General features: G+C 38.6%; 1 protein-coding gene across 1 annotated transcript in view; it reads left to right on the top strand.

Moving 5' to 3' along the window:
- The window catches only part of otog (otogelin), a 145,646-nt gene extending 134,696 nt beyond the window's left edge, over window positions 1–10,950 (top strand). Inside the window, 5 exon segments of the mRNA XM_065011203.1 lie at window positions 594–698; window positions 2,217–2,336; window positions 2,603–2,648; window positions 9,977–10,056; window positions 10,456–10,950. Of these exon segments, the coding sequence (XP_064867275.1) occupies window positions 594–698; window positions 2,217–2,336; window positions 2,603–2,648; window positions 9,977–10,056; window positions 10,456–10,656 (552 nt within the window). The 3' untranslated portion in view covers window positions 10,657–10,950.
- Window positions 10,951–22,682: the final 11,732 nt, after the last annotated feature.

Below are 22,682 nucleotides of genomic sequence, written 5' to 3' on the forward strand. Positions count from 1 at the left end.
TATTACTACAGTAGATATGAATATATATATAAAATACAGGTACTTTAACTATTACTACAGTAGATATGAATATATATATATAAAATACAGGTACTATAACTATTACTACAGTATATATATATATAAAATACAGGTACTATAACTATTACTACAGTAGATATGAATATATATATAAAATACAGGTACTTTAACTATTACTACAGTAGATATGAATATATATATAAAATACAGGTACTTTAACTATTACTACAGTAGATATGAATATATATATAAAATACAGGTACTATAACTATTACTACAGTAGATATACATAAAATACAGGTACTATAACTATTACTACAGTAGATATACATAAAATACAGGTACTTTAACTATTACTACAGTAGATATGAATATATATATAAAATACAGGTACTATAACTATTACTACAGTAGATATACATAAAATACAGGTACTATAACTATTACTACAGTAGATATGAATATATATATAAAATACAGGTACTATAACTATCTCTACAGTAGATATGAATATATATATAAAATACAGGTACTATAACTATTACTATAACTAGGCCTGTACTATCTTTTAGAACCAGATATACATCCCTCCCAAAGACCAGATGATGTGCTGTGGTGTCTGCAGGAACATCTCCTGTCTCTACCACAATGACAACGGTACTACACTCCTCTACAAGGTACAGTACAGCAATGGTTCACCCTCTGGACAGGCCAGGTACCCCAGGTTATCTAATCAGTCCTGGTACTACCCTCTGGACAGGCCAGGTACCCCCAGGTTATCTAATCAGTCCTGGTACTACCCTCTGATAGGCCAGGTAACCCCAGGTTATCTAATCAGTCCTGGTACTACCCTCTGATAGGCCAGGTACCCCCAGGTTATTTAATCAGTCCTGGTACTACCCTCTGAAAGGCCAGGTACCCCCAGGTTATCTAATCAGTCCTGGTACTACCCTCTGATAGGCCAGGTACCCCCAGGTTGTCTAATCAGTCCTGGTACTACCCTCTGATAGGCCAGGTACCCCCAGGTTATCTAATCAGCCCTGGTACTACCCTCTGGACAGGCCAGGTACCCCCAGGTTATCTAATCAGTCCTGGTACTACCCTCTGATAGGCCAGGTACCCCCAGGTTATCTAATCAGTCCTGGTACTACCCTCTGATAGGCCAGGTACCCCCAGGTTATTTAATCAGTCCTGGTACTACCCTCTGAAAGGCCAGGTACCCCCAGGTTATCTAATCAGTCCTGGTACTACCCTCTGATAGGCCAGGTACCCCCAGGTTATCTAATCAGTCCTGGTACTACCCTCTGATAGGCCAGGTACCCCCAGGTTATCTAATCAGCCCTGGTACTACCCTCTGGACAGGCCAGGTACCCCCAGATTATCTAATCAGTCCTGGTACTACTATCTGATAGGCCAGGTACACCCAGGTTATCTAATCAGTCCTGGTACTACCCTCTGGACAGGCCAGGTACCCCCAGGTTATCTAATCAGTCCTGGTACTACCCTCTGATTGGCCAGGTACCCCCAGGTTATCTAATCAGTCCTGGTACTACCCTCTGATAGGCCAGTTACCCCCAGGTTATCTAATCAGTCCTGGTACTACCCTCTGATAGGCCAGGTACCCCCAGGTTATCTAATCAGTCCTGGTACTACCCTCTGATAGGCCAGGTACCCCCAGGTATTATCTAATCAGTCCTGGTACTACCCTCTGGACAGGCCAGGTACCCCAAGGTTATCTAATCAGTCCTGGTACTACCCTCTGAAAGGCCAGGTACCCCCAGGGTATCTAATCAGTCCTGGTACTACCCTCTGGACAGGCCAGGTACCCCCAGGTTATCTAATCAGTCCTGGTACTACCCTCTGATAGGCCAGGTACCCCCAGGTTATCTAATCAGTCCTGGTACTACCCTCTGATAGGCCAGGTTCCCCCAGGTTATCTAATCAGTCCTAGTACTACCCTCTGATAGGCCAGGTACCCCCAGGTTATCTAATCAGTCCTAGTACTACCCTCTGATAGGCCAGCTACCCCCAGGTTATATAATCCTGGTACTACCCTCTGATAGGCCAGGTCCCCCCAGGTTATCTAATCCTGGTACTACCCTCCGATAGGCCAGGTCCCCTCAGGTTAAAATCACTGTAGGTCATCAAGGTAAAGTAATATTGTATTGATCTGGATGATTGTATTGATGTTTCAGCCTGGGAAGTCTTGGGTGTCAGACTGTATGAAGTATGATTGTACCGACACACTGTCAGGCCCGACCCTGGTGTCCTACTCATTCAGCTGTCCACCTTTCAACCAGACAGAGTGTATGAAGGTATGGTTAACACACACACACACACACACACGCACACACGCGCACACGCACACACACACACACACACACACACACACACACACACACACACACACACACACACACACACACACACACACACACACACACACACACACACACACACACACACACACACACACACACACACACATGCTTTGGTCAGTCTTTGTAACACTACTCCCTCTCTATGAGGTTATTTTAGTTGACCTTTAACCCCTGAGATGTGACTGTTGTCTCCACTCTAGATTGGTGGAACCATTGTAAGTTACATGGATGGATGCTGCAAGACATGTGAGTAAAGAGAAAGACTACCTGTCTAGCTATGGTTTCTGGGTAGCTTCCTGTACGCCCATATTTAGTATTTTCCTGTATGCCCATATTAAGTCTCTTCCTGTATGCCCATGTTTAGTCTCTCCCTGTATGCCCATATTAAGTCTCTCCCTGTATGCCCATATTAAGTCTCTCCCTGTATGCCCATGTTTAGTCTCTCCCTGTATGCCCATATTAAGTCTCTCCCTGTATGCCCATATTAAGTCTCTCCCTGTATGCCCATGTTTAGTCTCTCCCTGTATGCCCATATTAAGTCTCTCCCTGTATGCCCATATTAAGTCTCTCCCTGTATGCCCATATTAAGTCTCTCCCTGTATGCCCATATTAAGTCTCTCCCTGTATGCCCATGTTTAGTCTCTCCCTGTATGCCCATATTAAGTCTCTTCTTGTATGCCCATGTTTAGTCTCTCCCTGTATGCCCATATTTAGTCTCTCCCTGTATGCCCATATTTAGTCTCTTCCTGTATGCCCATATTTAGTCTCTTCCTGTATGACCATATTAAGTCTCTTCCTGTATGCCCATGTTTAGTCTCTTCCTGTATACCCATGTTTAGTCTCTCCCTGTATGCCCATATTTAGTCTCTCCCTGTATGCCCATATTTAGTCTCTTCCTGTATGCCCATATTTAGTCTCTTCCTGTATGACCATATTAAGTCTCTTCCTGTATGCCCATGTTTAGTCTCTTCCTGTATACCCATGTTTAGTCTCTCCCTGTATGTCCATGTTTAGTCTCTTCCTGTATGCCCATATTTAGTCTCTCCTGTATGCCCATGTTTAGTCTCTTCCTGTATGCCCATGTTTAGTCTCTTCCTGTATGCCCATGTTTAGTCTCTCCCTGTATGCCCATATTTAGTCTCTTCCTGTATGCCCATGTTTAGTCTCTTCCTGTATGCCCATGTTTAATCTCTCCCTGTATGCCCATGTTTAGTCTCTTCCTGTATGCCCATGTTTAGTCTCTTCCTGTATGCCCATGTTTAGTCTCTTCCTGTATGCCCATGTTTAGTCTCTTCCTGTATGCCCATGTTTAGTCTCTTCCTGTATGCCCATATTTAGTCTCTTCCTGTATGACCATATTTAGTCTCTTCCTGTATGCCCATGTTTAGTCTCTTCCTGTATGCCCATGTTTAGTCTCTCCTGTATGCCCATATTTAGTCTCTCCCTGTATGCCCATGTTTAGTCTCTTCCTGTATGCCCATATTTAGTCTCTTCCTGTATGACCCATATTAAGTCTCTTCCTGTATGCCCATGTTTAGTCTCTTCCTGTATACCCATGTTTAGTCTCTCCCTGTATGTCCATGTTTAGTCTCTTCCTGTATGCCCATATTTAGTCTCTCCCTGTATGCCCATATTTAGTCTTTCCCTGTATGCCCATATTTAGTCTGTGCTTCCTGTACCCATGTTTAGTCTCTTCCTGTATGACCATATTAAGTCTCTTCCCAATATGCCCATGTTTAGTCTCTTCCTGTATACCCATGTTTAGTCTCTCCCATGTCCATGTTTAGTCTCTTCCTGTATGCCCAATTTTCTCCCCTGTATGCCCATGTTTAGTCTCTTCCTGTATGCCCATGTTTAGTCTCTTCCTGTATGCCCATGTTTAGTCTCTCCCTGTATGCCCATATTTAGTCTCTTCCTGTAATGCCCATAGTCTACCTGTATGCCCATGTTTAATCTCTCCCTGTATGCCCATGTTAGTCTCTTCCTGTATGCCCATGTTTAGTCTCTTCCTGTATGCCCATATTTAGTTTTCCTGTATGCCCATCTCTCTTCCTGTATGCCCATGTTTAGTCTCTTCCTGTATGCCCATATTTAGTCTCTTCCTGTATGACCATCTCTTCCTGTATGCCCATGTTTAGTCTCTTCCTGTAAATGTTTAGTCCTCCCTGTATGTTTTAGTCTCTCCCTGTATGCCCATATTTAGTCTCTTCCTGTATGCCCATATTTAGTCTCTTCCTGTATGACCATATTAAGTCTCTTCCTGTATGCCCATGTTTAGTCTCTTCCTGTATACCCATGTTTAGTCTCTCCCTGTATGTCCATTTTAGTCTCTTCCTGTATGCCCATAAAGTCTCTCCTGTATGCCCATATTTAGTCTCTTCCTGTATGCCCATGTTTAGTCTCTTCCTGTATGCCCATGTTTAGTCTCTTCCTGTATGCCCATGTTTAGTCTCTCCCTGTATGCCCATATTTAGTCTCTTCCTGTATGCCCATGTTTAGTCTCTTCCTGTATGCCCATGTTTAATCTCTCCCTGTATGCCCATGTTTAGTCTCTTCCTGTATGCCCATGTTTAGTCTCTTCCTGTATGCCCATATTTAGTCTCTTCCTGTATGCCCATGTTTAGTCTCTTCCTGTATGCCCATGTTTAGTCTCTTCCTGTATGCCCATATTTAGTCTCTTCCTGTATGACCATATTAAGTCTCTTCCTGTATGCCCATGTTTAGTCTCTTCCTGTATACCCATGTTTAGTCTCTCCCTGTATGCCCATATTTAGTCTCTCCCTGTATGCCCATATTTAGTCTCTTCCTGTATGCCCATATTTAGTCTCTTCCTGTATGACCATATTAAGTCTCTTCCTGTATGCCCATGTTTAGTCTCTTCCTGTATACCCATGTTTAGTCTCTCCCTGTATGTCCATGTTTAGTCTCTTCCTGTATGCCCATATTTAGTCTCTCCCTGTATGCCCATGTTTAGTCTCTTCCTGTATGCCCATGTTTAGTCTCTTCCTGTATGCCCATGTTTAGTCTCTCCCTGTATGCCCATATTTAGTCTCTCCCTGTATGCCCATGTTTAGTCTCTTCCTGTATGCCCATGTTTAGTCTCTTCCTGTATGCCCATGTTTAATCTCTCCCTGTATGCCCATGTTTAGTCTCTTCCTGTATGCCCATGTTTAGTCTCTTCCTGTATGCCCATATTTAGTCTCTTCCTGTATGCCCATGTTTAGTCTCTTCCTGTATGCCCATGTTTAGTCTCTCCCTGTATGCCCATGTTTAGTCTCTTCCTGTATGCCCATGTTTAGTCTCTTCCTGTATGCCCATATTTAGTCTCTTCCTGTATGCCCATATTTAGTCTCTTCCTGTATGCCCATATTTAGTCTCTTCCTGTATGCCCATATTTAGTCTCTTCCTGTATGCCCATGTTTAGTCTTTCCCCACCTGCTTCTACTGAAGTTAATCTGTGCTACCTGTTTGTCGGATAACGTGTGTTTCCCAGTATATGTTTGTCCTTCAGTTGATGACCTCACCACTTCAATCAGACATTTTCTCACTCCGCTTATGCTTAAAATATTTCCCCCCAGTTGCGGAAACTACCTACTGTTTTAGGCAATACCTACAGCAATATGATGTTGTGGCTCCTACTATGTCCCCACCCCCCAAAAAAGGGTCTATTAACAGTAATAGGAATAGATGCTTTTCAGTGAAAATAACCAACATACACTTTACAAGCAAAATAATCTAATCTGACATCCATGTTACCATGACTGCCAAAGGCCACACTTGGCGTGTTCAGAGGGACTCAACATCCATACATGAATTGGTTCACACACCAATGACAAATGTAAACCAACAGTTTTAACCCCCCCAATATGGTAAGTAGAAATGCTACTATGGTATTTACGGTAACTTCATTGAAAAGCATATAGAAATGCTACTATGGTATTTACGGTAACTTCATTGGAAAGCATATAGAAATGCTACTATGGTATTTACGGTAACTTCATTGGAAAGCATATAGAAATGCTACTATGGTATTTACGGTAACGTCATTGAAAAGCATATAGAAATGCTACTATGGTATTTACGGTAACGTCATTGAAAAGCATATAGAAATGCTACTATGGTATTTACGGTAACGTCATTGAAAAGCATATAGAAATGCTACTATGGTATTTACGTTAACTTCATTGAAAAGCATATAGAAATGCTACTATGGTATTTACGGTAACGTCATTGAAAAGCATATAGAAATGCTACTATGGTATTTACGGTAACGTCATTGAAAAGCATATAGAAATGCTACTATGGTATTTACGGTAACGTCATTGAAAAGCATATAGAACTAGATAGATAGAGTTGGGTTACTTTTCTTCCTTTTTTGTGTTGGTGTGCAATCTGACCATGGTGTACCAATCCCACCAGGTACCGGATATTCTCTCTTCCCCTTCCCTGTTAGTCCCCTGACACCCACAGTTAACACAAACTGTGAACGAGGTACCCGTCACTGATACAGATCTCTATGAGACAACAAGGCTTGCCAGCACCATTGTTGATATCCAACAATGTACTCCCTTTTTTTTGTTTTTTTTACAGAAACAATTACAGTACAGGACAAGTCAAAACAGACTCTTAAAAAAATGTCATTTTTTGTTGTTGTCATCCACTATTTTGTTGCCATTTTTCCTCCAATTGTCCTCTGCGGATCACATGACACAGCTAAATCTTTCCCCGTTTTGCACTGTTGGGGGCAGTGCATTGTTGATCGCCAACAATGTACTGTTGGTAGTGGCCAAGTAGTCTGCAGTCGGTTAGATATCTGCATGGTGCCTTGAACTGTAGTAGGTCGTCTTTTAGTACTGCTCAACACGGGTGTTCTGGGGGTTTGTACTGTAGTAGGTCGTCTTTTAGTACTGCTCAACACGGGTGTTCTGGGGGTTTGTACTGTAGTAGGTCGTCTTTTAGTACTGCTCAACACGGGTCTTCTGTGGGTTTGTACTGTCGCTAATGGTTTGGCTAATATGGTATAATTTGTATCTATTTCTAAAAATGATTGTGTGCTCCTCTTTATGTATGTAATTACTTCCCATAGTTTCCCCCATCCTAGTCTTCCTGAAAGATGACATGCAGTAGCACTGAAATATTTTATGCCATATTATCCAAACAATAACATCACCTGCTAACAAGTACTAGATGTATTCTGGTGAAAGGGTATCTGTTCTGTTTCTGAAACTTTTTTAATTTATTTTTAAATTCTTACTTTTATTAGAGGTTATAGTGGGCTTTTCACTCTTACGACAACGGACATATCCGTGTTACTAGGCGATAAATGTTAGATATTACATTAGCTCCATGCATTGTAACAAGGATATGTCATTTGTCATGCTTTTTTTTGTGTTATTGCAACTATTGCAAAAAAAAAATATTCTGACATACACATAATGTGAGCTTTATAACCATTAGATTGTCAACATTATGTCTTCTGCTTGAAGTGGTTGAAAGTAGACCCTTGTCAATAGGTACATAGGGTAGTAATGTGTTATTATCACATAGGATTCTTAGTAACGCATTTGAGTTGATTAACTAGGCAGCTACATGGGGGAAAGAACTCTGTGATGGAATTACACATTGGTTAATTACCATGGTTTTGTTTTTTACACTGACGCCTCGTCTACACAGAGGATTAAACCAATAGGCTTACGCATCGCAGACCTCTCATACAATTGATATTCAAGTATGACATATTTCTGGCCTCCCTAAACCATTTCACATTAAAATCAATATTGCCGCCGTGGGGTATTGTCGCTAACAAAAACCTTGTGTTTTATGTACCATTTACATTCTGACAGCATGACAACAGTTGTACTGTTTTTGATCCCTCTGTCTCTCTCTGTTCATGTGTTCCTTCATGGTTTCTACTTCCTCTGTCTCTCTCTGTTCATGTGTTCCTTCATGGTTTCTACTTCCTCTGTCTCTCTCTGTTCATGTGTTCCTTCATGGTTTCTACTTCCTCTGTCTCTCTCTGTTCATGTGTTCCTTCATGGTTTCTACTTCCTCTGTCTCTCTCTGTTCATGTGTTCCTTCATGGTTTCTACTTCCTCTGTCTCTCTCTGTTCATGTGTTCCTTCATGGTTTCTACTTCCTCTGTCTCTCTCTGTTCATGTGTTCCTTCATGGTTTCTACTTCCTCTGTCTCTCTCTGTTCATGTGTTCCTTCATGGTTTCTACTTCCTCTGTCTCTCTCTGTTCATGTGTTCCTTCATGGTTTCTACTTCCTCTGTCTCTCTCTGTTCATGTGTTCCTTCATGGTTTCTACTTCCTCTGTCTCTCTCTGTTCATGTGTTCCTTCATGGTTTCTACTTCCTCTGTCTCTCTCTGTTCATGTGTTCCTTCATGGTTTCTACTTCCTCTGTCTCTCTCTGTTCATGTGTTCCTTCATGGTTTCTACTTCCTCTGTCTCTCTCTGTTCATGTGTTCCTTCATGGTTTCTACTTCCTCTGTCTCTCTCTGTTCATGTGTTCCTTCATGGTTTCTACTTCCTCTGTCTCTCTCTGTTCATGTGTTCCTTCATGGTTTCTACTTCCTCTGTCTCTCTCTGTTCATGTGTTCCTTCATGGTTTCTACTTCCTCTGTCTCTCTCTGTTCATGTGTTCCTTCATGGTTTCTACTTCCTCTGTCTCTCTCTGTTCATGTGTTCCTTCATGGTTTCTACTTCCTTTCAGTCTCTCTTCAGAACTGTTCATCCAGTGATTGATGTGTGGTCCTTGATGGGACATGTGTTCCAGACTGATGGGATGTGTGGTCAGAACCAGATCCAGACTGATGTGACGTGTGGTCTCCAGACTGATGGGATGTGTGGTCAGAACCAGATTAAGACTGATGGGATGTGTGGTCAGATCCAGACTGATTCTGGTGGTCAGAACCAGATCCAGACTGATGTGATGTTCTTGATGGGATGTGTGGTCAGAACCAGATCCAGACTGATGAGATGTGTGGTCAGAACCAGATCCAGACTGATTGGATGTGTGGTCAGAACCAGATCCAGACTGATGGGACGTGTGGTCAGAACCAGATCCAGACTGATGTGATGTGTGGTCAGAACCAGATCCAGACTGATGGGACGTGTGGTCAGAACCAGATCCAGACTGATGTGATGTGTGGTCAGAACCAGATCCAGACTGATGTGACGTGTGGTCAGAAGCAGATCCAGACTGATGGGATGTGTGGTCAGAACCAGATCCAGACTGATAGGATGTGTGGTCAGAACCAGATCCAGACTGATGTGATGTGTGGTCAGAACCAGATCCAGACCGATGAGATGTGTGGTTAGAACCAGATCCAGACTGATGGGATGTGTGGTCAGAACCAGATCCATACTGATGGGATGTGTGGTCAGAACCAGATCCAGACTGATGGGATGTGTGGTCAGAACCAGATCCAGACTGATGGGATGTGTGGTCAGAACCAGATCCAGACTGATGGGATGTGTGGTCAGAACCAGATCCAGATTGATGTGATGTGTGGTCAGAACCAGATCCAGACTGATGTGATGTGTGGTCATTGTATTTGTGAACCCTGCAGGTAAAGAAGATGGGAAGTCCTGTCAGAAGGTGACAGTAAGGATGACGATACGGAAGAACGACTGTCGCAGTAACAGACCGGTACGTTTTCTTTTGTTGTCTTAATTGATTCTGACCTGGTTATATAAATATTACATCAAAATGTAGGAATAGCACCATGTCTGGATGAGTAGGAGGGTCAAGTCCATCAAGGATTATTGTGCCACGATAGTTGAGCAATATCTTCATCACGATAACGGCTTTTATCATGATGTCTTAAAAAAAGAAAAACGCAAAAAGATAATCTTTATGTCGCATTAAGGATGATTCATAGCCCATCTACACCACCTGGATTAAAGACGTACAGTCATTTTATATGGCGTAGATCAGCTACGAACTGTCCTTAATGCTATATTTGGCGTAGTCGGCAGGATTAGGATATTCACATTTAGCATTACATCCACCTTGTTACATTTTTTGTCGTTTGTTTTTTCCCTCCAGGTCAACATCGTGTCATGTGACGGGAAGTGTCCGTCAGCCAGTATTTACAACTACAACATCAACACGTACGCCAGGTTCTGTAAGTGCTGCCGTGAGATGGGGCTGCAGAGGCGCTCCGTGCAGCTCTACTGCAGTGGCAACTCCACGTGGGTCAACTACTCTATACAGGAACCCACCGACTGCTCCTGCCAGTGGTCTTAGTGGCCACACAGAGACACACACACACACACACACACACACACACACACACACACGACTGTAATTCACTACAGGTGTACACACATTAAGTATATGCGCACACACACGCACACACACGCACGCACGCACAACCCCACACACACACATACACACACACAAACACACACACACACACACACACACACACACACACACACACACACACACACACACTGACACACACACACACTGACACACACACACACACACACTGCAGAGACACTACTCTTGTATGTCAGAGGGACAACAGAAGGTTGAGTATAGAGCATGGTTTATGGTTTAGCGGCTTTGGGGCAGTTGAAGGTGGGTATATATATGGACACAGCACAGCATCTATACAGGCTGAGAGGAGGAGGAAGCTATGAGTGGCTGTCATCCTACCGAACCAAAAAGGCACCGTTACATTTCATGTTGATATGTTGTTGTTGTTGTTGTTGATTTCTCTTTATTTAAATTCTGCATTTCTATCTCTGAGAGTCAGGCTAGATGTCAGATAACGTTGTGTATCCAGAGCTGTAGGGTCAGTTTCGGGTTGGAAATGGTGTATTTCACCCGTTTGTTACTCTTCACGTACCTCACATAGGGGCGGCAGCGTAGCCTAGTGGTTAGAGCGTTGGACTAGTTGCAGGTTCAAACACCCGACCTGACAAGGTACAAATCTGTCGTTCTGCCCCCGAACAAGGCAGTTAACCCACTGTTCCTGGGCCGTCATTGAAAATAAGAATTTGTTATTAAATAAAGGTAAAAAAATTGCTAGCTCTTTCAGAGGTGTGGTCAAGTCCACAAAAAAAGCCACAAAAATTTGAAAGATAATTTGAGTGTGTTTTCTTTGACACTAAGAACACACAGCTTTAGTACTGTAGCTATATTCAACTCCAAACTACATCTACACTACCATTCAAACGTTTGAGGTCACTTAGAAATGTCCTTGTTTTTGAAATAAAAGCATCATTTTTTGTCCATTAAAATAACATCAAATTGATAAGAAATACAGTGTAGACATTGTTAATGTTGTAAATGACTACTGTAGCTGGAAACGTCAGATTTTTAATGGAATATCTACATAGCTGTACAGAGGCCCATTATCAGCAACCATCACTCCTGTGTTCCAATGGCACGTTGTGTTAGCCAATGGCAATTGTGTTAGCCAATGGCACGTTGTGTTAGCTAATACAAATGTATCCTTTTAAAAGGCTAATTGATCATTAGAAAACCCTTTTGCAACTATGTTAGTGCAGTACTAGCTGTGTACTACTCCCTTCCCAGAACAGCGCAAACTAACCAGAATAGAAAGAGGAGTGGGAGGCCCCGGTGCACAACTGAGCAAGAGGACAAGTACATTATGCTGTCTAGTTTGAGAAACAGACACCTCACAAGTCCTCAACTGGCAGCTTCGTTAAAAGTACCTGCAAAACACCAGTCTCAACGTCAACAGTGAAGAAAAGATGAGCGAACTACGGGATGCTGGCCTTCTAGGCAGAGTTGCAAAGAAAAGCCACATCTCAGACTGGCCAATAAAAGAAAGATGAGCAAAAGAACACAGACACTGGACAGAGGAACTCTGCCTAGAAGGCCAACATCCCAGAGGAACTAGCTGTCACCTCTTCACTGTTGACGTTGAGACTGGACAGAGGAACTCTGCCTAGAAGGCCAGCATCCCTGGAGTCGCCTCTTCACTGTTGACGTTGAGACTGGACAGAGGAACTCTGCCTAGAAGGCCAGCATCCCGGAGTCGCCTCTTCACTGTTGACGTTGAGACTGGTGTTTTGCACAACTAGCTGATTTAACTACAACTAGCTGATACACAATAACTACAACTAGCTGATACACAATAACTACAACTAGCTGATACACAATAACTACAACTAGCTGATACACTCAACTAACACTAGCTGATACACAATAACTACAACTAGCTGATACACAATAACTACAACTAGCTGATACACAATAACTACAACTAGCTGATACACAATAACTACAACTAGCTGATACACAATAACTACAACTAGCTGATACACAATAACTACAACTAGCTGATACAATAACTAATAACTACACTAGCTGATACACAATAACTACAACTAGCTGGATACAGAATAACTACAACTGCTGATACACAATAACTACAACTAGCTGATACACAACTACAACTAGCTGATACACAATAACTGAACTAGCTGATACAAATAACTACAACTGCTGATACACAATAACTACAACTAGCTGATACACAATAACTACAACTAGCTGATACACAGCTGATACACAATAACTACAACTAGCTGATACACAACAATAACTACAACTAGCTGATACACAATAACTACAACTAGCTGATACACAATAACTACAACTAGCTACAACAAGCTGATACACAATAACAATAACAACAACTAGCTGATACACAATAACTACAACTAGCTGATACACAACACAATAACTACAACTAGCTGATACACAATAACTACAACTAGCTGATACACAATAACTACAACTAGCTGATACACAATAACTACAACTAGCTGATACACAATAACTACAACTAGCTGATACACAATAACTACAACTAGCTGATACACAATAACTACAACTAGCTGATACACAATAACTACAACTAGCTGATAACAACTACAACTAGCTGATACACAATAACTACAACTACAACTGATACACAATAACTACAACTAGCTGATACACAATAACTACAACTAGCTGATACACAATAAATAACTACAACTAGCTGATACACAATAACTACAACTAGCTGATACACAATAACTACAACTAGCTGATACACAAATAACTACAACACAACAATAACTGAACTACTGAACACAATAACTACAACTAGCTGATACACAATAACTACAACTAGCTGATACACAATAACTACAACTAGCTGATACACAATAACTACAACTAGCTGATACACAACACAATAACTACAACTAGCTGATACACAATAACTACAACTAGCTGATACACAATAACTACAACTAGCTGATACACAACTACAACTATGATACTACAATAACTACAACTAGCTGATACACAACACAATAACTACAACTAGCTGATACACAATAACTACAACTAGCTGATACACAACACAATAACTACAACTAGCTGATACACAATAACTACAACTAGCTGATACACAATAACTACAACTAGCTGATACACAACAAACACAACAACTACAACTAGCTGATACACACAATAACTACAACTAGCTGATACACAACACAATAACTACAACTAGCTGATACACAATAACTACAACTAGCTGATACACAATAACTACAACTAGCTGATACACTACAACTAACTAACAACTAGCTGATACACAATAACTACAACTAACTACAACTAGCTGATACACAATAACTACAACTAGCTGATACACAATAACTACAACTAGCTGATACACAATACACTAAACTAATACACTACAACTAGCTGAACTAACTACAACTAGCTGATACACAATACAATAACTACAACTAGCTGATACACAATAACTACAACTAGCTGATACACAATAACTGACAACTAGCTGATACACAACTACAACTAACTACAACTAGCTGATACTAACTACAACTAGCTGATACACACAATAACTACAACTAGCTGATACACAATAACTACAACTAGCTGATACACAATAACTACAACTAGCTGATACACAATAACTACAACTAGCTGATACACAACACAACAATACACAATAACTACAACTAGCTGATACACAATAACTACAACTAGCTGATACACAATAACTACAACTAGCTGATACACAATAACTACAACTAGCTGATACACAATAACTACAACTAGCTGATACACAATAACTACAACTAGCTGATACACAATAACTACAACTAGCTGATACACAATAACTACAACTAGCTGATACACAACAAATAACTACAACTAGCTGATACACAATAACTACAACTAGCTGATACACAATAACTACAACTAGCTGATACACAATAACTACAACTAGCTGATACACAATAAACTACAACTAGCTGATACACAACACAATAACACAATAACAACTAGCTGATACACAATAACTACAACTAACTGACAACTAGCTGATACACAATACAATAACTACAACTAGCTGATACACAATAACTACAACTAGCTGATACACAATAACTACAACTAGCTGATACACAATAACTACAACTAGCTGATACACAACAACAATAACTACAACTAGCTGATACACAATAACTACAACTAGCTGATACACAATAACTACAACTAGCTGATACACAATAACTACAACTAGCTGATACACAATAACTACAACTAGCTGATACACAATAACTACAACTAGCTGATACACAATAACTACAACTAGCTGATACACAATAACTAGCTGATACAATAACTACAACTAGCTGATACACAACTAGCTGATACAATAACTGATACACAATAACTACAACTAACTACAACTAGCTGATACACAACAAATAACTACAACTAGCTGATACACAATAACTACAACTAGCTGATACACAATAACTACAACTAGCTGATACACAATAACTACAACTAGCTGATACACAATAACTACAACTAGCTGATACACTAATAACTGATACACAACAACTACAACTAGCTGATACACAATACAACTAGCTGATACACAACAACAACTACAACTAGCTGATACACACAACACAATAACTATGCAACTAGCTGATACACAATAACTAAACTAGCTGATACACAATAACTACAACTAGCTGATACACAATAACTACAACTAGCTGATACACAATAACTACAACTAGCTGATACACAATAACTACAACTAGCTGATACACAATAACTACAACTAGCTGATACACAATAACTACAACTAGCTGATACACAACAACTACAACTAGCTGATACACAATAACTACAACTAGCTGATACACAATAACTACAACTAGCTGATACACAATAACTACAACTAGCTGATACACAATAACTACAACTAGCTGATACACAATAACTACAACTAGCTGATACAAATAACTAACAATAACACAACTACAACTAGATACTGATACACAATACACAATAACTACAACTAGCTGATACACAATAACTACAACTAGCTGATACACAACACAATAACTACTAGCTGAACACAACACAATAACTACAACTAGCTGATACACAATAACTACAACTAGCTGATACACAATAACTACAACTAGCTGATACACAATAACTACAACTAGCTGATACACAATAACTACAACTAGCTGATACACAATAACTACAACTAGCTGATACACAATAACTACAACTAGCTGATACACAACACAATAACTACAACTAGCTGATACACAATAACTACAACTAGCTGATACACAATAACTACAACTAGCTGATACACAATAACTACAACTAGCTGATACACAATAACTACAACTAGCTGATACACAACACAATAACTACAACTAGCTGATACACAATAACTACAACTAACTGATACACAATAACTACAACTAGCTGATACACAATAACTACAACTAGCTGATACACAATAACTACAACTAGCTGATACACAATAACTACAACTAGCTGATACACAATAACTACAACTAGCTGATACACAATAACTACAACTAGCTGATACACAATAACTACAACTAGCTGATACACAACAACTAGCTGAAGCTGATACACAATAACTACAACTAGCTGATACACAATAACTACAACTAGCTGATACACAATAACTACAACTAGCTGATACACAATAACTACAACTAGCTGATACACAATAACTACAACTAGCTGATACACAATAACTACAACTAACAATAACTACAACTAGCTGATACACAATAAACTACAACTAGCTGATACACAATAACTACAACTAGCTGATACACAATAACTACAACTAGCTGATACACAATAACTACAACTAGCTGATACACAACAAATAACTACAACTAGCTGATACACAATAACTACAACTAGCTGATACACAATAAGCTGACACAATAACTACAACTAGCTGATACACAATAACTACAACTAGCTGATACACAATAACTACAACTAGCTGATACACAATAACTACAACTAGCTGATACACAATAACTACAACTAGCTGATACACAATAATACAACTACAACTAGCTGATACACAATAACTACAACTAGCTGATACACAATAACTACAACTAGCTGATACTACAACTAGCTGATACACAATAACTACAACTAGCTGATACACAATAACTAACAACTAGCTGATACACAATAACTACAACTAGCTGATACACAATAGCTGAACAATAACTACAACTAGCTGATACACAATAACTACAACTAGCTGATACACAATAACTACAACTAGCTGACAACTACAACTAGCTGATACACAATAACTACAACTAGCTGATACACAACAAACTACAACTAGCTGATACACAATAACTACAACTAGATACACTAATACAACTAGCTGAACACAATAACTACAACTAGCTGATACACAATAACTACAACTAGCTGATACACAATAACTACAACTAGCTGATACACAATAACTACAACTAGCTGATACACAATAACTACAACTAGCTGATACACAATAACTACAACTAGCTGATACACACTACAACTACAATAACTACAACTAGCTGATACACAATAACTACAACTAGCTGATACACAATAACTACAACTAGCTGATACACAATAACTACAACTAATACACAACACAATAACTACAACTAGCTGATACACAATAACTACAATAACTACAACTAGCTGATACACAATAACTACAACTAGCTGATACACAATACACAATAACTACAACTAGCTGATACACAATAACTACAACTAGCTGATACACAACACAATAACTACAACTAGCTGATACACAATAACTACAACTAGCTGATACACAACAACTACAACTAGCTGATACACAATAACTACAACTAGCTGATACACAACAATAACTACAACTAGCTGATACAACTAACTACAACTAGCTGATACACAACACAATAACTACAACTAGCTGATACACAATAACTACAACTAGCTGATACACAATAACTACAACTAGCTGATACACAATAACTACAACTAGCTGATACACAATAACTACAACTAGCTGATACACAACACAATAACTAACAAACTAGCTGATACACAATAACTACAACTAGCTGATACACAATAACTACAACTAGCTGATACACAATAACTACAACTAGCTGATACACAATAACTACAACTAGCTGATACACAACACAACTAACTGATACACAACTAGCTGATACACAACACAATAACTACAACTAGCTGATACACACAACTAACTACAACTAGCTGATACACAATAACTACAACTAGCTGATACACAATAACTACAACTAGCTGATACACAATAACTACAACTAGCTGATACACAATAACTACAACTAGCTGATACACAATAACTAACAACTAGCTGATACACAAACTAGCTGATACACAATAACTACAACTAGCTGATACACAATAACTACAACTAGCTGATACACAATAACTACAACTAGCTGATACACAACACAACTAGCTAACTACAACTAGCTGATACACAATAACTACAACTAGCTGATACACAATAACTACAACTAGCTGATACACAATAACTACAACTAGCTGATACACAATAATACACAACTAGCTGATACACAATAACTACAACTAGATACACAATAACTACAACTAGCTGATACAACTACAACTAGCTGATACACAACACAATAACTACAACTAACTAGCTGATACACAATAACTACAACTAGCTGATACACAATAGCTGATACAAAACTAGCTGATACACAACACAATAACTACAACTAGCTGATACTAATAACTGATACACAATAACTACAACTAGCTGATACACACAAATAACTACAACTAGCTGATACACAATAACTACAACTAGCTGATACAACTACAACTAGCTGATACACAACACAATAACTACAACTAGCTGATACACAATAACTACAACTAGCTGATACACAATAACTACAACTAGCTGATACACAACAACTACAACTAGCTGATACACAATAACTACAACTAGCTGATACACAATAACTACAACTAACTACAACTAGCTGATACACAATAACTACAACTAGCTGATACACAATAACTACAACTAGCTGATACACAACACAATAACTACAACTAGCTGATACACAATAACTACAACTAGCTGATACACAACACAATAACTACAACTAGCTGATACACAATAACTACAACTAGCTGATACACAATAACTACAACTAGCTGATACACACTAGCTGATACACAATAACTACAACTAGCTGATACACAATAACTACAACTAGCTGATACACAATAACTACAACTAACTGATACACAATAACTACAACTAGCTGATACACAATAACTACAACTAGCTGATACACAAACTAATACACAATAACTACAACTAGCTGATACACAATAAACTAGCTGATACACAACTACAACTAGCTGATACACAATAACTACAACTAGCTGATACACAATAACTACAACTAGCTGATACACAATACAACTACAACTACAACTAGCTGATACACAATAACTACAACTAGCTGATACACAATACACTACAACTAGCTGATACACAATACTACAACTAGCTGATACACAATAACACAATAACTACAACTAGCTGATACAATAACTACAACTAGCTGATACACAATAACTACAACTAGCTGATACACAATAACTACAACTAGCTGATACACAATAACTACAACTAGCTGATACACAATAACTACAACTAGCTGATACACAATAACTACAACTAGCTGATACACAATAACTACAACTAGCTGATACACAATAACTACAACTAGCTGATACACAATAACTACAACTAGCTGATACACAACACAACTAACTACAACTAGCTGATACACAACACAATAACACAATAACAACTAGCTGATACACAACACAATAACTAGCTGATACAACTAACTACAACTGATACACAATAACTACAACTAGCTGATACACAATAACTAACAACTAGCTGATACACAATAACTACAACTAGCTGATACACAATAACACAATAACTACAACTAGCTGATACACAATAACTACAACTAGCTGATACACAAACTACAACTAGCTGATACACAATAACTACAACTAGCTGATACACAACTAAACTACAACTAACTACAACTAGCTGATACACAACAACTACAACTAGCTGATACACAATAACTACAACTAGCTGATACACAATAACTACAACTAGCTGATACACAATAACTACAACTAGCTGATACACAATAACTACAACTAGCTGATACACAATAACTACAACTAGCTGATACACAATAACTACAACTAGCTGATACACAATAACTACAACTAACTACAACTAGCTGATACACAACAACAAACTAACTACAACTAGCTGATACACAACAACTAACTAACAACTAGCTGATACACAATAACTACAACTAGCTGATACACAATAACTACAACTAGCTGATACACAATAACTACAACTAGCTGATACACAATAACTACAACTAGCTGATACACAATAACTACAACTAGCTGATACACAATAACTACAACTAGCTGATACACAATAACTACAACTAGCTGATACACAATAACTAACTAGCTGATACACAATAACTACAACTAGCTGATACACAATAACTACAACTAGCTGATACACAATAACTACAACTAGCTGACACAACTACAATAACTACAACTAGCTGATACACAATAACTACAACTAGCTGATACACAATAACTACAACTAGCTGATACACAATAACTGATACACAATAACTACAACTAGCTGATACACAATAACTACAACTAGCTGATACACAATAACTACAACTAGCTGATACACAATAATAACACAACACAATAACTACAACTAGCTGATACACAACACAATAACTACAACTAGCTGATACACAATAACTACAACTAGCTGATACACAATAACTACAACTAGCTGATACACAACAACTACAACTAGCTGATACACAATAACTACAACTAGCTGATACACAATAACTACAACTAGCTGATACACAACACAATAACTACAACTAGCTGATACACAATAACTACAACTAGCTGATACACAACACAATAACTACAACTAGCTGATACACAATAACTACAACTAGCTGATACACAATAACTACAACTAGCTGATACACAATAACTACAACTAGCTGATACACAATAACTACAACTAGCTGATACACAACAATAACATACACAATAACTACAACTAGCTGATACACAATAACTACAACTAGCTGATACACAATAACTACAACTAGCTGATACACAACAACTACAACTAGCTGATACACAATAACTAACAATACACAATAACTACAACTAGCTGATACACAATAACTACAACTAACTACAACTGATACACAACACAACTAACTACAACTAGCTGATACACAACACAATAACTACAACTAGCTGATACACAACACAATACAACTAGCTGATACACAATAGCTGATACACAATAACTACAACTAGCTGATACACAATAACTACAACTAGCTGATACACAATAACTACAACTAGCTGATACACAATAACTACAACTAGCTGATACACAATAACTACAACTAGCTGATACACAATAACTACAACTAGCTGATACAACTAGCTGATACACAATAACTACAACTAGCTGATACAAACTAGCTGATACACAATAAACTACAACTAGCTGATACACAAACTAACTGATACAACTACAACTAGCTGATACACAATAACTACAACTAGATACACAATAACTACAACTAGCTGATACACAATAACTACAACTAGCTGATACACAATAACTACAACTAGCTGATACACAATAACTACAACTAGCTGAACAAACTAGCTGATACACAATAACTACAACTAGCTGATACACAACACAATAACTACAACTAGCTGATACACAACAACTACAACTAGCTGATACACAATAACTACAACTAGCTGATACACAATAACTGATACACAATAACTACAACTAGCTGATACACAATAAATAACTACAACTAGCTGATACACAATAACTAGCTGATACACAACACAATAACTACAACTAGCTGATACACAATAACTACAACTAACAATAACTACAACTAGCTGATACACAATAACTACAACTAGCTGATACACAATAACTACAACTAGCTGATACACAATAACTACAACTAGCTGATACACAATAACTACAACTAGCTGATACACAAACTAACTACAAACTAGCTGATACACAATACACTACAACTAACTACAACTAGCTGATACACAATAACTACAACTAGCTGATACACAATAACTACAACTAGCTGATACACAATAACTACAACTAGCTGATACAACACAACTAGCTGATACACAACACAATAACTACAACTAGCTGATACACAATAACTACAACTAATAACACAATAACTACAACTAGCTGATACTAGCTGATACACAATAACTACAACTAGCTGATACTGATACACAATAACTACAACTAACAATAACTACAACTAGCTGATACACAATAACTACAACTAGCTGATACACAATAACTACAACTAGCTGATACACAATAACTACAACTAGCTGATACACAATAACTACAACTAGCTGATACACAATAACTACAACTAGCTGATACACAATAACTACAACTAGCTGATACACAAACAATAACTACAACTAGCTGATACACAATAACACAACTAGATACTACAACTAGCTGATACACAATAACTACAACTAGCTGATAACTAACTACAACTAGCTGATACACAATAACTACAACTAGCTGATACACAAACTAACACAATAACTACAACTAGCTGATACACAATAACTACAACTAGCTGATACAC

Source organism: Oncorhynchus nerka, linkage group LG27 (genome assembly GCF_034236695.1).
Source record: "Oncorhynchus nerka isolate Pitt River linkage group LG27, Oner_Uvic_2.0, whole genome shotgun sequence".
NCBI classification, from domain to species: Eukaryota; Metazoa; Chordata; class Actinopteri; order Salmoniformes; family Salmonidae; genus Oncorhynchus; species Oncorhynchus nerka.